Genomic DNA, 19622 nt, shown 5'->3' on the forward strand with positions numbered 1-19622 from the left:
ACGTGTGGACGCAGTTATCGTCTGCAAACCTCTTTGCCTTTCCGCTTGCAAATGTGCTGGTGTGCTTCACAGCTCATGTGTTTCTTTATGTTTTTTTTTTCACACATAACAATAGCAAGCTACTAAGTCCTTATCACATGCACTTACATGACCACAGTCTAAAAAATAGCTGGGTTATTTTTTACCCATGTTGGGTAAATATTGGACAGAACACACCGCTGGGTTAAAATTGACTCAACGGGTTGTTTTTACCCAACTGCTGAGTTATTATAACCCATGGTTGCATAACAACAACCATAACACATAGTTTTGCATACTATTTACAATTATAATGCATCAAAGTGTGTAACAGAAGCTACATAGTTCACAAATATATTGCATTGAATTACATAAGTATCTTTTTTTAATATTAAATTTTAAACATTTATATATTTATATATCTTACCTCACTATAATGGAAAACATGTTTTTATATGCTTTATGTTTATGTAACAAGGAGGAAAAAACACTTTTTTGAACAATTAGAATATTTTAAATTATTTTAATATTTTGATTTAGCCTAGCCAAGGCCCCCCTGTAGTACCGCTACTGCCCACTGGGGGGACGCGACCCACAGTTTGGGAAGCACTGCTGTAAAATAAGAAAAATGGACGAATAGTGTGCTCAGTTTAAATAATATTGGTATTGCACGTGTTTATTGCACATGTTTTTTGTCAGTGGGGGCTTTAACTGTTCATTGCCTGAGGAAAGGAAGGAAACAAACTGTTCCTATGCCTGACTGTTCTCGTGTTTAGTGCTCTGTAACAATGACCATGCAGGTGGCAAAATTTCAAAGAGGTGGTGGCCTGGGTGTGAGGGGACTCTGGATGAGTACAGTTCTTGTAGAGTGGGGAAAGTTGTGCCAATAATTCTTTCAGCACTCCGGACTATCCGCTGCAATCTTCTAACGTCTGACTTAATAGCTGACAGGTGGAGGTGGGCACAGAGAGCTGGTTTAACTTGGACAATTTGCACAGTAAGCAAACTGCAGGGGGTCCAGTAATGTCCTTCAGATACACGAATAGCGCAGGTTTTCAGACAGGCTAGTGTAACATCGATCATTTGAAGTTGGGTCATGTTGCTGCTAATCGCAGCGACCTTCTCCTGGACCCCGCCTACCTGCCATACCATATGACCGGAAGTAAAGAAAGATCGTTTTGAGGCGTGGAGGAAGTTTGATCTTAGGTGTGTTCGACATCGGCTGTGGCTGGATGTAACCGATCGGCGAGATTAGCCGCGTGCAGGCGGGGAGGAGCTGAAAACGGAGACGTGAAGTCGGACGCGCTGTGGTTCCCGTAGCTTGCTGCATTTACGTCAGGCATGGCTGATCACGTGCCGTTTGCTTGCTTAATCGCATTAAACATGATTTGTAAGATGTAAACTACATAAAAAGTGAATTATACTGTTTTGAATGTCCGTGTATGAGCATGAGTGGAACTGAAGAGGCTTACAGCATCTGTTTTTACAAGAATAAAGTTCAACATAAGCATAAATTATTTAAATACCAATGTAGTTGGGTCTACGTTTTTTATCCATTTTATTTTGATGAAGATGAAACAATATAACATCGCGACTACATGAAAATAGCTTTAACTGTTATAAAATACAGATTTGTGAGCATTTGTGGAACTGAGGGCGTGAAAATAAGCACGAAACACACGTGATTGTTGTCATGTGGTGAATCCGACCAATGGTGAAACAGCTGTGTCGTCAGTACAGCCCGTGCAGCTCCTCTTCGCAAGCTGCGCTGGCTGACTCCGGCGGCTGATCTCGAATCGCTCTCGCGGTACTTAAAAACCACATGACACAGTCACGTGCCTGCAGCGCCAGCTTAAGTCGGACAAAAGTACTAACCGGAATGCACTGCTTCAAGTCAGCCACCGATCGGTCTGCGCAGCGCCGCATGAAGTCGAACACACCTCTTTTTAATTAAAGATTATGAGGGCACATGATTTTCTTAAAAATAATAAAGCTCATAACTTAAAGGTACAGTGTGTAATTTTTAGGAGAATCTCTTGACAGGAATGCAAAATAATATACAAACCTATAAAATCAGTGGTGTATAACGACCTTTAATAATGAACTGTATTGTTTTTATTACCTTAGAATGAGACTTTTTTACCTACATACACTGATGGTCCCCTTACATGGAAGTCGCCATTCTGTGCCACCATGTTTCTACAGAAACTCTTAACGGACAAACTTTTTTACTAAGTTTTTTTAAATGATGACATGGTTCTCCTATGGCGTCTAACGTAGCTTCTCTATGCGTTCCAAAAGCAAGGGGTGAGCTGTGAACTGAGCTGTTGGTTGCAATTTGCTACCTCACCACTAGATGCCCCTAAAATTTACACACTGCACCTTTAAGTCATTTGTAAAAAAATACCACTATCCTATATCTACGAAAAATTAATAAAATAAAAGAATTTTGATAGGCTACTCTAAAACATATTTACTTTATAAGTTAAGAGGTTAAAAAAATTGATTGTTGATTGAAGTGTACAATATTTAGTTGAAGTCATAAAGTGGAAAGCTATTAACTTTAAAACTTCATAAAAATAGTATTCTAGTATATTCATCAGTTTCTATTCAGTAAAGCACCCACATTTGCATGCATGTGGTTTAGTACTTGACTTAAAATTATGTTTAAGTTAAATTTAATTATGGATTTACAAAGTGCATAAAAAAAGATGCACTTAAGTGTGCTGAATTTTTTAAAATAAAAATGTATTCTCCTTTAAATGAAAATAAAGTTGCCTTTAATGTCAAAACTATAATGTTTTTCTTTAAGTAATGCACTAAAGCACACCAAAAGTACATTTATTTTTCACAAAGGTTGCTCTGCTATGCAAGCTGTTATTGTTGTAATACATAATAATGATTATGTATTCAAAAGTCTTATATATTACAAGCAGAGCCTATAACAAACACTAAAACAACTTAAAGTAAATAAAGTACAACAGGCCTTCGTGACAAAACATGTTTGTATACCTATGTTGTGTATGTAGGCTATAGCCTATTGGATGATGTTAAGATGACAGTTAAACGCATCCTAAACTGCCTGATTTTACCATACATACTGGTACAAGTTATTACACTGAACAATGTTTAACAGGCACGTAAATCAAATCAAAATAAACATTTCATAAAACAATTTTTAGAAACAAACCTATCTGTTTTAATTACAGACCTTGTACAGTGACAACAAATATTATTGTGTAGTTTTTCGGGTTTCTCTGTGAGCCCCTTTGCGCCCCTGTTGGCTCATTGTTTTCTCAAGCGCAAACAGCAGTTTTAAAGCACATCTACAGATGTAATTGAAATACAACCTATAATCTCCCTGTATGTGCACATCCTACAATGGATAATAAAATGTTTACACATGTCCCCTCACCTCTGTGTTTCCATTAACCAGATAAAAACATTTAAAGATCCACTAAAATGCGCATATGTTTACTGAGTTGACGTGTTTGTGGAAATTAGGGCGGGGGATGTTGTACGGCCCCGCCCACTTAGAAAAAGTTGATCTGGCGGAAGTGAGAGACTTTTTATTTTTAAGTTTTGTATAGATATTTTTTAGGGCAACATAGTAATACTAACAAAAAGTATCATTTAAAATTGATTGAAATATTTATATGTGAAGTAGAATCAGACCGCTGGGTGGTGCTATTGATCAGATTACAGGGAGCCTCAGTCAAGTAAAAAAAACATTGCGAAATGTGCTAAAAGAACGGTTCCTGTGGAGTTCACGCTTATAATACGATTTTTTTAGCCATTGAGTTTCACTTAAACAAAAACAGGTTGAAGGTTTTCACATCTCTTGATTCATATGTACTTCAGTACAACGCGTAAGTGACATTTGCATCTGTTCCTCTCCTGAGGTCAATCTGGAAACCATTCGATATAAACTGAGTTCATCTTCTCTTTGTAACTTTTATGTTTATGTTTTCTTGTCATAACTTCAGAGACCTAGAAACATAAAGGAAGAGCAAGATTGAGTGGCATTAACAGCTGCTGTGCAGACTCTGAGGCCTGATACTAGTCTACTACTGAGGTGATGTGAGTTGTCAACACTTGACCTACTACTTTATCTCTATCAACTCATGTGTATCTCTCTCTCTCTATCTCATACAGTCATTTATATGTTATTTTATTTTTGTAAAAAAAATATATATAATCATTACACCTTACCTCATCTTCATAACTTATCTGATGTGGAGTTTCACTGTAAAATTAAAGTTAATTATTTACACATCGCAGTAAATTGTTTTTATGTATTCAGATGTAAATCCCACAGAAAACTGTCACTCACCTTTTGCTTTTCCAATTTTTTGATAAAAACAAGCAGATAGCAAATGCCAAAACAAAAATGAAACACCAAACCAAAATAAGCACAGTAATCTGCAAAAAATCCTTTGTAGCCATGAAAGACTTTACATTATTGGTTGACTGGTTGACTTCTGTCTGTGCTTCTGTTATAAGAATAAAGAAGAAAAGACGCATTGCATTAATATTTTATTTAGACATCCTTTAATGTATGCGTTTCTAGGGTCACTTTTCACGTGTTTAGGACCCAAATAGGGATGCACGATAAATCGGCCGACATATCGTTATCGGCCGATAACTGCTTATTTTTAATATTATCGGTTATCAGTCTGATTTATCGGTAAATTCGGCCGATAAATGAAAGCCGATAAATGATGGATTATTTTGGTTTGTTGAACCACTTCACTTGCTCATTGCTGGCCATGTGGAGTTTTGATTGGTGCTTTCTGTGACATAGCACGAAGATGACACATGTTGCGGGCTTAAGAAGAGTATGCTAGTCTAGCGCAAAGACAAGATGTACGCGGTCTGGGAGTTTTTCATTGTGAAATTAATATGAATATTTGTCGGCCTATATATATATCGGTTATCGGCCCCCAAATATAAAGAGTTATCTGTTATCGGTATCGGCCAAAATGTCCATATCAGTGCATCCCTAGACCCAAATATAATTATGTTATTGTTTACTCACCCTCAAACCTGTATACATTTTTTTTGTTCTGGTATATTATAAAGGAAGATATCTGTAGTTTAGCAGGAAGCACCATTGACTTCCATAGTAGGTAAAATACTATGGAAGTCAACGGTGCTTTAAAGCGGTTGGGTTACAAACATTACTCAACATATCTTCCTTCGTGCTCAGCAGAACAAAGAGATTTATACAGTCAGTAAATGATGACAATGTTTTCATTTTTGTGTGAACTATATCTTTGAGCAATTTCTTGTCTAAAGTGGCCGCATGACTGCACTTTAGATTTACAGATTACAAACTCAGTAAATTTCTGGTTGTCAGTTTCAATTTAGTATATACAGATTTAGCTTTTATTATATTATATTATGCATTTAACTGAGCTTACCTGTTGTATGTGATCCATTGTTAACCAATGCTGTAGTATTCATCTGAATTCAAGATAGATTAACATTAGACATTAAGTATAATATCTTTGCACTAACCAACAGATATTACTTTCTCCAAATACAAAAACCTTGGTGTAAATCATTATAGGTTGACAATAAATTTTACCTTCAGTCGACCTACAGCTGGTCGTGCAGTTTTCTAGAGCGTCGTCTGCATATGTGTTTTACTGTGACACGCATCTCGTACACACTTCCTATGTACCACCTCACACAGGAAGTGAATCTGCACATTTTCACACCTACTCAGAATTTTCTGCAAAAAACTCTAGAAACTAAAACTTAACATTAATAAACATTATTGTGTTCTTTGGGAAGCTGAACAAACTTAAATTTCCCTCACAAACAACAACAACACATTTCTTTAGTGAAGTTGATTTCGTGACACCTCTTTTGTTTGGTGTGTGCGTGCGCTATTTTGGTTAAAGTGCCCATATAATGACTTTTTCTACTTCCTGCACTGAAATTGCCCATAAAAGAAATAAAGCATGAATGTTACGTATGAATCTTCATGTTCGTAAAAAACTTTTCAAAACTTTTACAAACCCTGGCGAAGTGCATTCGGCAAAGAAATATAGCTTTTTTGACACTTTGCCTAGTTTAGCATGAGGAATCCAACTCTTAAACAGTGTTAATAAGTCAGAATGCATGAAATAGCTTTAGGCCCCCACCTTTAATTTCCAAAAAACCTGTTAAGAGAAATGTGTGATGTGGGAGTGTGCAATTTTCACACATTATATTTACACAGGTTTCCAAACTTTATGCAGCTGCATAAAATTGCATTAATTGTCTAAAATGATGCTTTTTAAAATGATCTGACATTGATAATCATAACGTTTAGTTATTTAAATCATGTCAACTTAAAATTTGATTTGTCTGCACAGTCTATCTGTTTTATATCTGATGGAAAAACAGACTGTGATGACCAGTGTCAGCTTAACCCACATGACAACCCATGTGTGGACACAGCCATCGTCTGCACATCTCTTTGCATTTCGGCTTGCAAATGTGCTGGTGTGCTTCACAGTTCTTGTGTTTCTATATCTGTTTTATTTCACACATGATAATAATAGCAATCTACCAAGTCTTTATCACATGCACTTACATGACCACTAACAGATTTAAGTGTATTAGTTTCCACAGACCAGTTCTCAGAAACTAAAAGACGGTGGAGGTATTGCTAAAGTGTTTATTAGTGACACAAGGTACAGGAAAGAGATGCTGTATAACATCTGCTTAAAGGCGATTTTAACAAGCACATAGTTTAGTACAATAACAAGTTGGTATTCATCAACATTGTGCTGCGTTTGTGATTCATAACATCTGAAAGGTTTTTTTTTAGTTGACCTACTTAATAACTTTGGTGCTGTTTAAATGTCAGGGTCAATTGCATTGCCATCATTCTGCTTCATGCCCAAAGCATTATGAGTGTTTTTGACATTAAGTGATATATCATTTATATAGGAGCGGATGTACGTGCCAATGTAAGGTTTTTAGGTTGTTGGACAGGTTTACGGCCAGCAGCAACCATTTCACACGTAAATCAAACTAATTTGAGTGAAAGAAAAAGAAAATTTAAGCCAATACTTAAAGTCATTTTTAACATACACCCCTTTGACGTGAAAATAAATTTGTAATACATTTTGATAAATAACGTGTAAGGACTTATTTTAAAGGGGACAGAGAATGAAAAACCATTTTTACCTTGTCTTTGTTGAATAATGGTAGTCTACCCACATTCACAAACATACAAAAAGTGCTAGACATGCTAAACATCTCAGTCTCATAGAAATTCCTCTTTTAGAAATGTCAGCCAGAAAACAGCCCAATCTGAAAAACTGATGCTTATGACATCACAGGCATCTAACTGCCCGTCCACTTTAAAATAATTGGCTACATTTTTTGAGTGGCAGCAAAGTCAGCCAATCATTAATAAGATTGCAATTTAAACCAGTAGGGGGAGCCAAATAGGTGCAAAACCACTTGTTTAAAATCCCCCACCCTAATAGAGCTATCTGAGAGAGGATTTTAGGAAGCTTCTAAGGCATTACAGACCCAAACAAAAACTTTTTTGTCTACAGAACAAGGATAAATACTCCGTTCAATCATTCTATGTCACCTTTAACTGTCATTAAGTTACTGTGCGAAATAAAAGAGGAACACACTGAAAATAAGAATTAGGAACCGGAACCCGTACATGACAGATCATGTATAATGTCATTATAGTGATGTCCATGCAGTTCGAAATACTTTATTTTGAAGTTAACCAATAGTGAGGAACTTTCCGTCTATATTTTAAAGTGTGATTTTTTGATTGGGTGTGACCTTTATCATCAAACATGACATGACTTAAAACAATGTGGCCTGCAGTTTATGGCTAATGCAATTTTATTGCAATTTTTTGTTAAAGACACCCAAACCTGCTGTAAGACACTCATCTTGACACATCAATGATAGTCATCTCTATTATGCTGCGTTCACACCAGCCACAGTAAAGGCGTGAAGCGCGAGTGATTTCAAAGTTAAAGGAATAGTGAAGATGCGTTGATGGCGTCTGGAGGTCGTGCGCCGCGAATGAGGCATTTGGCGCGGTAGACGCGATTCTGCCTCATTTGCGCTTCTAGTTTGCGCGAAAAGCGCAAATTGAGCGTTGTCGCTGCAAACGCGCAAGTTGAAAATTTTAAACTTTGGTGGAAAAACGTCACGTTAATCAATCAGGAGCGTGCTGTAGTAGTGACGTGATTACAGGAAGCGAGCAGAGTCGCAGAAGCCCCTCCCATGACGCGGATTTCCGCGTGAATGTCTCGCTGACTAGAATTTCACGCGTGAATGAGGCAAGTAAACTCAAACTGTGTGGCATACTAGGCGCGGTAGACACGATTTTGACGCCTCAAACGCGACTGGTGTGAACCCATGGTTAGATCTACATTTCTAAAGTATGCCATGATAGGGTGGCCATTCATGTCAGGATTTCGGGGGCGTTCTCCGGAAGCCGTGTTGGTCGACCGCATAAGTCACCATGGTTTAATATTTCAGGTTCTATTTCAGAAAAGCAACATTACTATTTCAAGGTAAGAATGAAACTGCAATGATTGTATGTCTTAAAAGAAATAAATCGTAATTTTCGAATGTATTTTAACTGAAATGTGAGAACCTCGATGACGTATGCAGTCGAGCGGAAGACGCACCTGAAATCCTGGCTGGGACGCGTCCGGCGAAACTAGCACAAATGGCCACCCTATACCATCATGAACTGTGCAATGAAATTAACAGCATTTGTTTTTTCTCACTCATATCCACACTGGACATTACAGTACGATACAGATCAATAAGATTGATTGAATAATAATGTATAGTTATTGAGGTGAAAATGATTATGCCCTGACAGTCTTCTTATCAGAATAATAATAACAAACTAAACGACATTAAACTAATGGCTAATCCAAAAATGTAAACATCAGAATCTCATAAAGAGTAAAATTCTGAATAGAAAATGTTACTATTAAAAAACGGCACATGGTTTGCTAAATACAACTACTAGTAAGTTCTCCTGACTCACTCTTTAATACATGTATTGACCTAGCTGGTGCTGATGTCTAACATTGTTTGTTAACCTATATCTGTTTGATAAAAACAGTACAAAAATACTGTATGTTTTCTTACGAAAAATTGCACAGCATAATTTTTCAAATAGTTTTTTTTTTAAATAACAAGCTGGTGTCATCGCAGTTGCCATTGCAGTCGCTTGTTTTATACTTTAGTAGCTCTTTCGCAAAATAAAATTTTCAATTGCTGCACTACCAGTTCTGCATCATTTATACCGTCAAGTCATCCGACCGTGCACGGCTGCTGGCTTTGCTCAAGCTGCTGAGCGGTCGCATGTCTTCGATAGTCTCACTGGCTTCCACGGCCAGCTCGTCCTCGTCTTCGTCTCGGAGTAGAATGCTTGCTGCGCTCGGCCCTATCACTGTGGTTTGGGCGTAGGAGGGTAGCGTCTCATCGTACACCTTGGACATGTCTTTTTTAGATGCACCTCTCTCGTCTGATTTCTCCTCAAATGGCTCGTAGGCTGCCGGCAGTTGTCCCGCTTCCATCCCCGTCACCTCTGTCATGGGGAAGAAGTGCGACGTAGCCTTGTCCTCCTCCAACAGCTTGTAGCCCTTGGCCTTCTGGATGGAGGACACCGCCATGGACGGCAAAGACTTGTCGGCCGTCCCGGGTCCCTCGGATTGGGATGGTTTACGGAACGCGAAGTGGATCTTTTTCAGGCCCAAATGGCTGATTTCCACAAAGTTGAGAAAGAGGGAGACGCAGGCCACGGCCAACATAAAGATGATAAAGACGGTTTTCTCGGTAGGTCTCGAGACAAAGCAGTCGACCGTGTTCGGGCACGGCCAACGGCTGCACTTGTACAGCGGCAGGATTCGGAAGCCGTACAGGTAGTACTGGCCCACCACGAAGCCTACCTCGAAGAGAGTCTTAAAGATAATGTGGCAGATATACGTCCTCAAAAGCGTGCCCTCCAGACGAAACTTCTTGCTGCCCTTCGCGCCCGTTTCCTTGGTTGTACGGACGCTTCCCTGATCGGGTGCAAGCGGCAGCCTTTCTTCATTTATCTCTTGCTGCCTGTTTATTTCTGCCTCCTCTTTTTCTTTGCGTTTCTCTTCCATATGTACATGGTGGACAGCATGGCCCACGTACACCAAAGAGGGTGTGGAAACAAAGATGATCTGAAGAACCCAAAGGCGAATGTGCGAAATAGGGAAGGCCTCGTCGTAGCAAACGTTCTCGCAACCCGGCTGCTGCGTGTTGCACACGTAATCCGACTGCTCGTCGCCCCAAACGAACTCCGCAGCCGTGCCCAAGATCAGGATTCGGAAGATGAACAGTACGGTAAGCCACACCCTACCGATTACCGTAGAATGCTCGTTGACTTCCTCGAGGATGTTGCCAAGGAAACTCCAGTCACCCATCGTTGACTGTCAGCACTGCGGAGAAAATGAAGAGAAAATTAGGCTAATTATTTTAGCATTGTAAAAATAATATTTGAACAACCCAGGAAACAATAGCCGTCATTTCACCGGCTAGGCCTGATATAGTCCGGCTATGACAAACCCACTTCTGGCCAAAATAAACTTAGTCAACAGTGATTACAAGGTGTTTGCTTTCATGTATTTATTTATTTCATTTATTTTTGGACTATGGTTAGACATCTATTGGCTTGTTTTAGCTGGCGTCTGGGCTGTGTTTGGACGGCTATTAAACTCAAAATTGCATTTCTAGAAATTGTCCTCAAAACCATGATAATATTGATAACTGCGGTGATTTTGGTCACTATAACCGTGATGTAAAAGTTTCATACTGTTTCATCTACAAGTAGATATTTTAACTATAAGGTCATTCTGTTTGGGAAATGAAAGAGGAACATAATAAAATTAAGAACTAGGAACTGGAACTTAATGGTTAGACGACTATTACATTTTTACTGACAGTCCAAATTTTGCCTTGTTTTAGCATAGACGTCTGGGCTGTGTTTGGATGGCTATTGGACGTCTATTAAATGCAAAATTGCTTGCTGGAAAGTTATATTATATAAAGTAGCAATGTTTTAACTGATGCGAAACTAAATGGGTTGGTTAATTAAAAAATTAGCAATCTTTACTTTAAATAAAAAATCGCTAAAATGATTTTATCCAAAACAACTTTAATTAAGTAAACAGTTTTTCAGCACTTTAAAAAGTGATTTTTTTATAAACTTATAAACTTATAAATTACTTCAATTGGTAACAAACTAAATTTTTTCACCTAAAGTAAAATTAAAGTGAAATTTTAAGTTGTAAAAACTACAAAGATGTGTAGTGTTACTAATTAAAGTCATTTTTTAAGTTGATACAACTTTTCGCCTTGTGTTCTTTGGGAATTAAACCCCCACACCTTTTTCGTTGCTAATGCAATGGTCTACTAACTAAGCTACATTTTGATTTAAAATATATATATATATTTTTTCTTTTAAAATAAAATTTCAGCCTCACTTTTATCATACCATATAGAAACAGTAATAACCTTTTGAAAGATCATCAAATCAAGCTGTTATTTTATTTTTCATCCACCCTGGCCAAACTAACAAGTCAATCATAAAGTTACAAAACAGACCCTCTAAAAGTTCACACAGCAAATCAAAAATGTGCAAAGTGTTCAGTCTAAGGAAAGAGCACAGCTCTCCACATCATATTGAACAAACATGAATACAGGTAAATGAAATAAAATGGGCAACTTGCCACAGTAAGAGCTCCAGAGTATTTGTGGTCCCCCTTCTCTTGGCACGCTGTGGTGTGAAGTGAACTTTTTGCTCTCTGGTTCCCACCTATGGCCTGCAATCCCTGACGCCCGAGTGAGCAGAAGTGAATGAATCCAGTCTGATGGTTGGTTTTAGTTTGATGCAATATTTAAGCTGGGAGCCAGACAGCCTTTATTCAGAGGGCGACGGATGGTGACGCGCAGTACAATAGGATCCGCAAACAAATGCGAACTTATATGACAGCGGCATTGGGAAGTACGTGCCGTTTTAATGGCGTAAATTTGACATGCTGCTAAGTCAAATACTGATGTTTTATCAGAAGAGACTTTTAATAAATGATTATGTCGACATTAAATTGTACGCTGGCAGAAAGTTAGCATGTGAAGCATAAATAAAATATTAAGACAAAACATGATGAAATTACTTAAACGAAGCATGAACGAAGATTAATAAATGCTGTAAAAGTCCCTTAAATTTTTTTTTGAATTAACTCAGATTTATAAGTTATTTATCTTTAGAAAAGATGAGTTACTACAACAACAAAAAATTAAGTTGACATATTTCAACTATATTTTATAAGTTATAACAACTCATCTGAGTTGATTCAACAAAAAATGTAAGGCAGCAAAAAATGTTTTACACTGCTAATGCATTAACTAATGTTAACAAATACAGCCCTATTGTAAAGTGTTACCGATTTATGTTATTCTTTTAACAATATTTATAAAATTGTTTGAAGGCTAGCAACAATCTAGTTTGAAGATTACCGACATTAGCGAATTTCCACACTGTAAAAAAAGATTTGTTGGTTCAACTTAAATGGGACATTTCACAAGACTTTTTTAAGATGTAAAATAAATCTTTGGTGTCTCCAGAGTACGTAAGTGAAGTTTAAGCTCAAAATACCATATCGATAATTTATTATAGCATGTTAAAACTGCCACTTTGTAGGTGTGAGCAAAAATGTGTGCTGTTTTCAGAGTGGGAGGGATTATAGGTGTCTCGTTATATTTGCGCTGCCTACTGCTGTGACATCATACAAGTGAAAGCGTCGTTGTACATTCCCAAACATTTATTTATTTCTCAGTCTGCCACAATTAGATGTTTGCACAGCGCGTTTATCACTACCTCTGTCTCACATGACAGTTTCTGTACAAACACATGAGTTGATCTCTGGAGTTCCAAGCGACCTGAGCTGATACCAAAACGTGACGCGAAAAACACTGTAGATCACTGATTGGTCTGAGAGAATCGTCACTACCAGCATAATCACTATAATGTAAAAGATTAGCTTTACCTTCATGCTAGCTTGCGCTGTCTTGAGCAAACCTGTTGTCATCTGTGTATGCTATAAGTTCCCAAACACCCATTTTAGCGATGAAAAACATCCACAGGTTGAGAATCAGGAACAACATACCAATTTTTTTCCAGACTTGCAGTTTGTGTCGGCACATTCGCACGTCCGCATATATGCTTAAATGCAACTTAAATGAGGCTCAGCAGAGGGCGTCGACTGACCCCACAGGTGTTTGTACAGTAACTGTCATGTAAGAAAGAGGTAGTGATAAACGCGATGTGTAAACATTTATTTGTGGTGGTCAATTTTAATTTTGTGTTGCACTGAGAAATAAACTAATGTATGGGAATGTACAACGCCGCTCTCACTTGTATGATGTCACAGCAGTAGGCAGTGCAAATATAACGACGCGCCTATAATCCCTCCCACTCTGAAGTGTTACTAAACTCAATGGAAAAGCTAACCAAGCCAAAGTGAGGTGAGCTGACCCGCCCTGACCTAAACCAAACCATGGAGTACTGTGCAATGGAAAAGCGCCATAAATGGCAGTGCCCTTCTGACATCACAAAGGGAGCCAAATTTCAGTGACCTATTTTTCACACACTTGCAGAGAATGGTTTACCAAAACTAAGTTACTGGGTTGATCTTTTTCACATTTTCTTGGTTAATAGAAGCACTGGGGACCCAATTTTAGCACTTACACATGAAAAAAGTCAGATTTTCATGATATGTCCCCTTTAAAAAAGTAAGTAACCTGGTTGCCTTAAAATTCTATTTCACTTAAAAATATTATTTAACTTAAAAAGGTTGTATAAATGTTGTTTCAACTACTATTTTTTAAGTTGAACCATTACAGTGCATTTTGTGGAGTATTAAATTATTTGAACTCCCCCAAAATATGACTTTATCGTGCAAATCTACAAATGTTTCTGTATGGCTTGTTGACATAACCCTCAGAAAACAGATATTGTTCTGCACTCTTGATCCAGAAAAATTATCTGTTACATTACAGATGTTAACGGTGATTTCAAAACAAAATGCTTATGCAAATGTTATTTTGGATCTCATGTGATTCTATGACATAAGAATCAGAACATTGTGGCGCCATATAATTAGGTTACTTAATAATAGTTTCTTGTGTTAAACTTTGTCTAACGTCATTACCACCAAGCTTTCAACAGCTCAAAAAACCTATTGACTTCAGGGTGAAAGAATGGGACGAGAGAGCCAATGCTAAAATGCTAACTTTTGCCTACAGTACATTTTAGAAAAATTTACAAAACTTGTGATCCCTGTGTACCATTTTGGTACAGATATGCACATTTGAGCTACTAGTATGTACCCCTAATGTATCAATGTGAACCTTTCAGGTACCAATATGCACCTCAAGTCCCCAGTGACAACTTTTGTACATTCTGGTATACCTTTTATCTGAGAGTGTACAAAAATACACCATCCCTGCAGCTTTCTATACCTCTTGTGACAATTTCTATCCAGTTAAAATGTGATTTAAAAATGACATCATGGGCTAAGAATTGCTATTGACTGATGCCAAATTCAGTGACTGGTTATAAACTACTGTAGATGTGAGTGTTCGGGAGATTTGACTGAATATTTGCATGCAACAAGTTAACAATTTTGATTCTCAAAAATCATGTGCAAAAGTATGACAGGTTGGTGTAAAGAGTATATGATTAGCTAAAAAACAAAAAGTGACATCAATGACCCTGTTGCATTACGCTGAAATAAAAGATAAGAGCATGCAACATTACATAAAAGTATCCCTCGAGCCTACTATCATTTGACCACCAGAAATAACCAAGTCAGTTGTGATGTGTGTAGCTAAAAAAATAAATAAACTAACAAAAGTGTGCATTGTTGTGCTCCATGGTAAGCATTCAATCATTCCAATGTTAAAACAATGCTTCCATTGTGCATGTATAAGCACATGAATATTTATCTTCTGACTACTATTTAACAGTCCTGCATCAATTACATTGCTTTAGGTATAAACTGTCCCCTTTGGCAATTGATGTAGCTTAATAATAAATAAACCATAGACTGTCTGTAATACCAAGGATTTTCTAATACACCTTTTTAAAGAAACGACTACCTTAGTATATTAGCCCATTCTAAAAAATGCAATATATTTGATTGGGTAAAATATGGACAAACCCAACCAATGGTTTAAATTTTCCTAGAAAACATCCACATTTGACCCAACCATCCCTCACGAAAATTAACCATGGTTTTACTACAGTTAAAACCAAAAAACCATGGTTTCTGCAGTAAATCCATGGTTTTGCTGATAGTAATCAATACACCAAAAAAACATGTTTACTACACTTTTACTACAAAAAAAAAACCATGGATAATTTTCGTAAGGGATAAGTTGAAACAACCCAACATAAATTAATTTAAATTCAACGGTTGGGTTAGTCCAAATTTTACCCAACCATAGGTTGCAACAACCCACCATTTGCAAAGAACATGCTAAAAGTCTAAGCAAATTGTCCTCATGATAGGTTGACCCTGGAACCCTTTTAAAGGCTGCTTGTTGATATTGTCGGCGCTGGCAAACTAAGCCAGCAGCGGAGTGGTGAATGGCCATAGGGATTTCAAACAAAGACATGATGTCATGATGAAGTCCGCCGCGTCCATTGAACGTGCACATTGAGGCGTGAGCCCAGATTGTGCTAATATAGCACGCCCCAGGCTATGGCTAAGCATTGGACCATACCTCAAACAAAGTTATCTTACGGCGATCTGCCTACATGCGGTTGTGCCACAGGTTTCCTGCTTGTGAGGGAAGATTTAGCTGACGGACATAAAAATACATAGGACGCAGTGAATGGCTAGCATCAGCCTATAGATGGCATTAGCTGTTAGTAGTAAAATTCACATCCCATGTGTTCTGAATGGCAGTACACAAAAATCTGCAGGCTGGGAGATCACCTAGACTAGTTAAAAAGCAATCTTTTTTAACTTTATAGACAGATAATATAGATAGCAAGCCATTCATGTTGATGGTTAATCAGGGTCTTTTAGTCAATGCTGGTTTACCAAGGAACTTGAAAGGAAGGGAATGACGTCTAATAGCCGTCCAAACGCAGCCCAGACATAGGCTAAAGTAAAAAAGGCAAAATTTATAAATTTAAAATTTTTAAGGTGTTAACCCTCTGATGCATAAACCACTTTTCAATTAAGATACAATAGTGATTATATCACACTGAAAATAGACATTTATAGTGATTATATCTGAACATGGACATAGTTTAGGTAAATGGGTGATTCTCACGAAACCATTGAAACACCACGGCACTAATGATTTTAGCTTTAAAATGTGTAATATAGTAACATTAAAAAGCATCAGAATTAACACAATACTGTGTTCTACCTTGCACAATGTGTGATTTCAACATAAGAATTTATAATTGGAAATTTTATCTCATTTTCTGCTGAAATTCTCATTACCGCAATGTGTCCGGCTGTGTTTGAACATGCGTTATGTTGTAATTTAATCAAATTAACACAAAAATATTAAGAAAAAAATAAATGGATGTTTTGCTAGACTACTTTAGATGACAGAAAAAAATATTTACTGAATATTCATGTATAATAATAATGAAGAAAAATTAGGAAAATGATGTGTCCATGCCTGATGTTCTCATCCTCCGCAACACTTTTTGAGAACAGTTTAAGCACACATACAGAATTTTAATAAAGTTTGATTTTGAGTGACCAAGCACATGGACCAGTTACTTCAAGATGAAGGTAAGATCATTTTTTTACAGTTAATTTGAAATATTGTCTTGTCAGAATGCTTACACGACATTTTGATTATCATTACCGCAACAGATGCTTATTAAATGTTAATTTAATTAATAGAAGCATAATACTTTGATTTTAAATGCATGTGCAGAATCTCCAAATTATGTTCTTTCAGGTTTGTCATGTCATTTTGAAAATATGTCAGTGTTGATGTTTTCTGACTGTTGCGGTAATGAGATTTTTTAGGACTAATTTTTTTAATTATGTTACAAAAAGTGTTAAATGATAAGTTAAAGTTTTTAAATTAATGTTCCCATTTACTCCAGACTTTGTTTTTCAATGTCTGGTGGGAAAAAAGTACATTTAAGCAATTTTTACATTTTCATGCTTGACATTTTTAAAAACCAAGTTTTCGTGAGAATCACCCAAATAGTGATCATATCCTACTGAAATCACACATTGAGCAGACTGTGGCAAGGAATGAACATTTCCATAAGGCGTTAGTAAAGAATTTTGGGGTTTATCAAAATGTAACAAAGCATTTTATTGCAGTATGGTAACAAAAGACCATCTTACCACACCCTAAACAGCAGTCTCAGCTTTCCATGGCCTTTAACGTATTACTTACGGTACAGAATTGGCAGGAGTAAGGGTGGAGAAAAGGTGATCAATTGTTCTGTTCAATCTTACAGGAAATGGATATGGGACTTCCTGTAAGTGTGAGCTTGGGTTAAGGTACAGCGGTGGGAAAGAAAGGCCCATGGCAATACAATGGAGAAACAAAAGATTGGTGTGTTCACATTGGGACACAAAAAACAAGAGTGCAATGGTCCTATTCAAAGTAAAGAAAGTAAAAATAAAGTCCCCCTGTAGTCGATATTTTTTTTCACATAAGACTCATCTTTGAGCATCATAGTAGCATTTTTTTCCTGTGACAGTAATTTTTTTATGCTTTAAAACTGAATGTTACTCTACACCCTTTTCTATGAATATACAAATTAGTCCCCACCTCCACTCTTTCACTCCACCTTATTAGATGATAGATATATAAGTAAATAGATGCTACATGTGGCAGTTTCAGACACATAAGTGCAAAGTTTGGTTTTACAATGCATATGTAAACTGTGTGTTTACAGCACACATTTTTATTGCGCTAATTTTTATTTATGCTAACAGGTTAGAGCATTTACACTGCACATGTGAGCATCACAGAAGTAGAGCTGAACCAGCTGTGCTGCAATCGTTTCAGCACCGAGTCTATGCGGCATCCATACGTAATATCTTTGGCTCAAACTACTGATCCACTCGTTCAGCTGTGGTGATGTGATTGATTACCAGTGTTGGGAGTAACGCATTACAAAATATAATATATTACAGTAATATATTAGTTTTTGCTGTAACGCAGTAATATAACGCATTACTAATAAAATTTTGGTAATATTTTACTCGTTACAGTCTTAGTAACGAGCGTGTTACAACAATGCATTTTTCAAAATTAGACTGTGTTATTTTAATTTTTTTTATTTTTGACCAATGCGCGCGACCAGCATCCACACATGAAAAAGCTGTGTGTAATAGTTATGGCTGCGTCCCAAACCGCATACTTCTATACTATATAGTGGGCGAAAATCACTACTTCTCGTACTCTTTGCCTACTATATAGTATGGGAGTAGGCGGTTTGAGACGCAGCGTATGTCTGTTTCCACGTGCTGTATGCAACATGTTAATTTTTACTTTAACTTTGTATTTGAAATGCGATTTGGACGTGGTCCGCGTCAAATATAGACACGTAGAAGTCCGCGGCCGTAAGCATTGACTAAAGTGGTCGCAATCAGGTCCGGTAGCGCCGCACACGCATAATTTTGCGAATAAGAGCACTAAGTAAAAGCAAGAGAAAGTTTCTATCGGTCTCCTGTGCTGCTTGAACCTCAGAAGTAAAGAGACTTTTACAAATGTTGCCAGTAAAATCCATATCACACCAGCAATGATGCAACCCTATATCACGACATTGCGTGACTATTTCACGCATGGACCAGCGTGACAATGTCACGCTTTGCCGCGTTTGAGCGTGTGCATGTCACGCTTTCTGTTTGTGTCACTGTCACGTATTGGTTACTCAACTTTTTTGTCCTATTTTCAAACCATTGTCGCTTCGGTTTAGGGTTAGATTTGGTGCTTGTGTTATATGTCACTTTAAGTATTTGTCACTTTAAGTATTGGTTTATAAAATAAAAAGATACAAGACTTATTCTTTTATATTTTCTAAACTTTAACCAATTGTCACCTGACGTTGGGGTTAGAGTTTGTTTAGGTAAGGGTGTCATTTTATGTAAATCTAACCCTAAACCAAAGCGACAATGGTAAGAAATTAGGACAAAAAAGTTGAGTAACCAATACGTGACAGCGACACAAACAGAAAGCGTGACATGCACACGCTCAGGCGCGGCGGGGCGTGGCGTTGTCGCGCTGGTCCATGCGTGAAGTGGTCACGCAATTTCGTGATACTGGGTTGAATGATAAGGTAAGCTTTGCTATGATTACAGTGCTAGGCTATTTCTATGCTATCTACAGTTTTATTACAAACAGCAACCTAAACTACAACATATAACATTAGTGAAGACTTAAACATGGTTATCTAAATATAATTTAGTACATTTAAACATCACTGTTTAAAGTTTTACCAGCCTTTGTATGGGAGCCTATATTCATTGTTTGGCAAAAGCAGTGTTCCTCTGTTTGTCTGTGTTTTATTAAGC

At 37.3% G+C, this 19622-nt stretch overlaps 2 protein-coding genes and 1 long non-coding RNA gene across 4 annotated transcripts in view; 1 reads left to right on the forward strand and 2 right to left on the reverse strand.

Annotated features, from left to right (window-relative positions):
• Positions 1–3741: 3741 nt before the first annotated feature.
• The window catches only part of gja5b (gap junction protein, alpha 5b), a 35966-nt gene continuing 20085 nt past the window's right edge, over positions 3742–19622 (forward strand). Inside the window, exons 1-2 of one of the 2 annotated variants that reach the window (XM_055204591.2) lie at positions 3742–3887; positions 4005–4098. The gene's annotated coding sequence lies outside the window, so the exon portion shown is untranslated. The remainder of the gene's footprint in view (positions 3888–4004; positions 4099–19622) is intronic. The other variant, XM_055204592.2, reaches the window with a different exon arrangement.
• LOC129444171 (uncharacterized) lies at positions 3871–4513 on the reverse strand. Its single transcript, XR_008644337.2, has 3 exons — positions 4352–4513; positions 4231–4264; positions 3871–4008 (listed from the first exon to the last, which is right to left on the reverse strand). It is a non-coding gene; the product is annotated as an uncharacterized lncRNA (long non-coding RNA).
• gja8b (gap junction protein alpha 8 paralog b) lies at positions 6634–10480 on the reverse strand. Its single transcript, XM_055204588.2, has one exon. It carries the CDS (start codon positions 10470–10472, stop codon positions 9315–9317), a length of 1158 nt encoding a protein of 385 aa, XP_055060563.2. The 5' UTR covers positions 10473–10480; the 3' UTR covers positions 6634–9314.

This window comes from Misgurnus anguillicaudatus, chromosome 3, assembly GCF_027580225.2.
Source record: "Misgurnus anguillicaudatus chromosome 3, ASM2758022v2, whole genome shotgun sequence".
NCBI classification, from domain to species: Eukaryota; Metazoa; Chordata; class Actinopteri; order Cypriniformes; family Cobitidae; genus Misgurnus; species Misgurnus anguillicaudatus.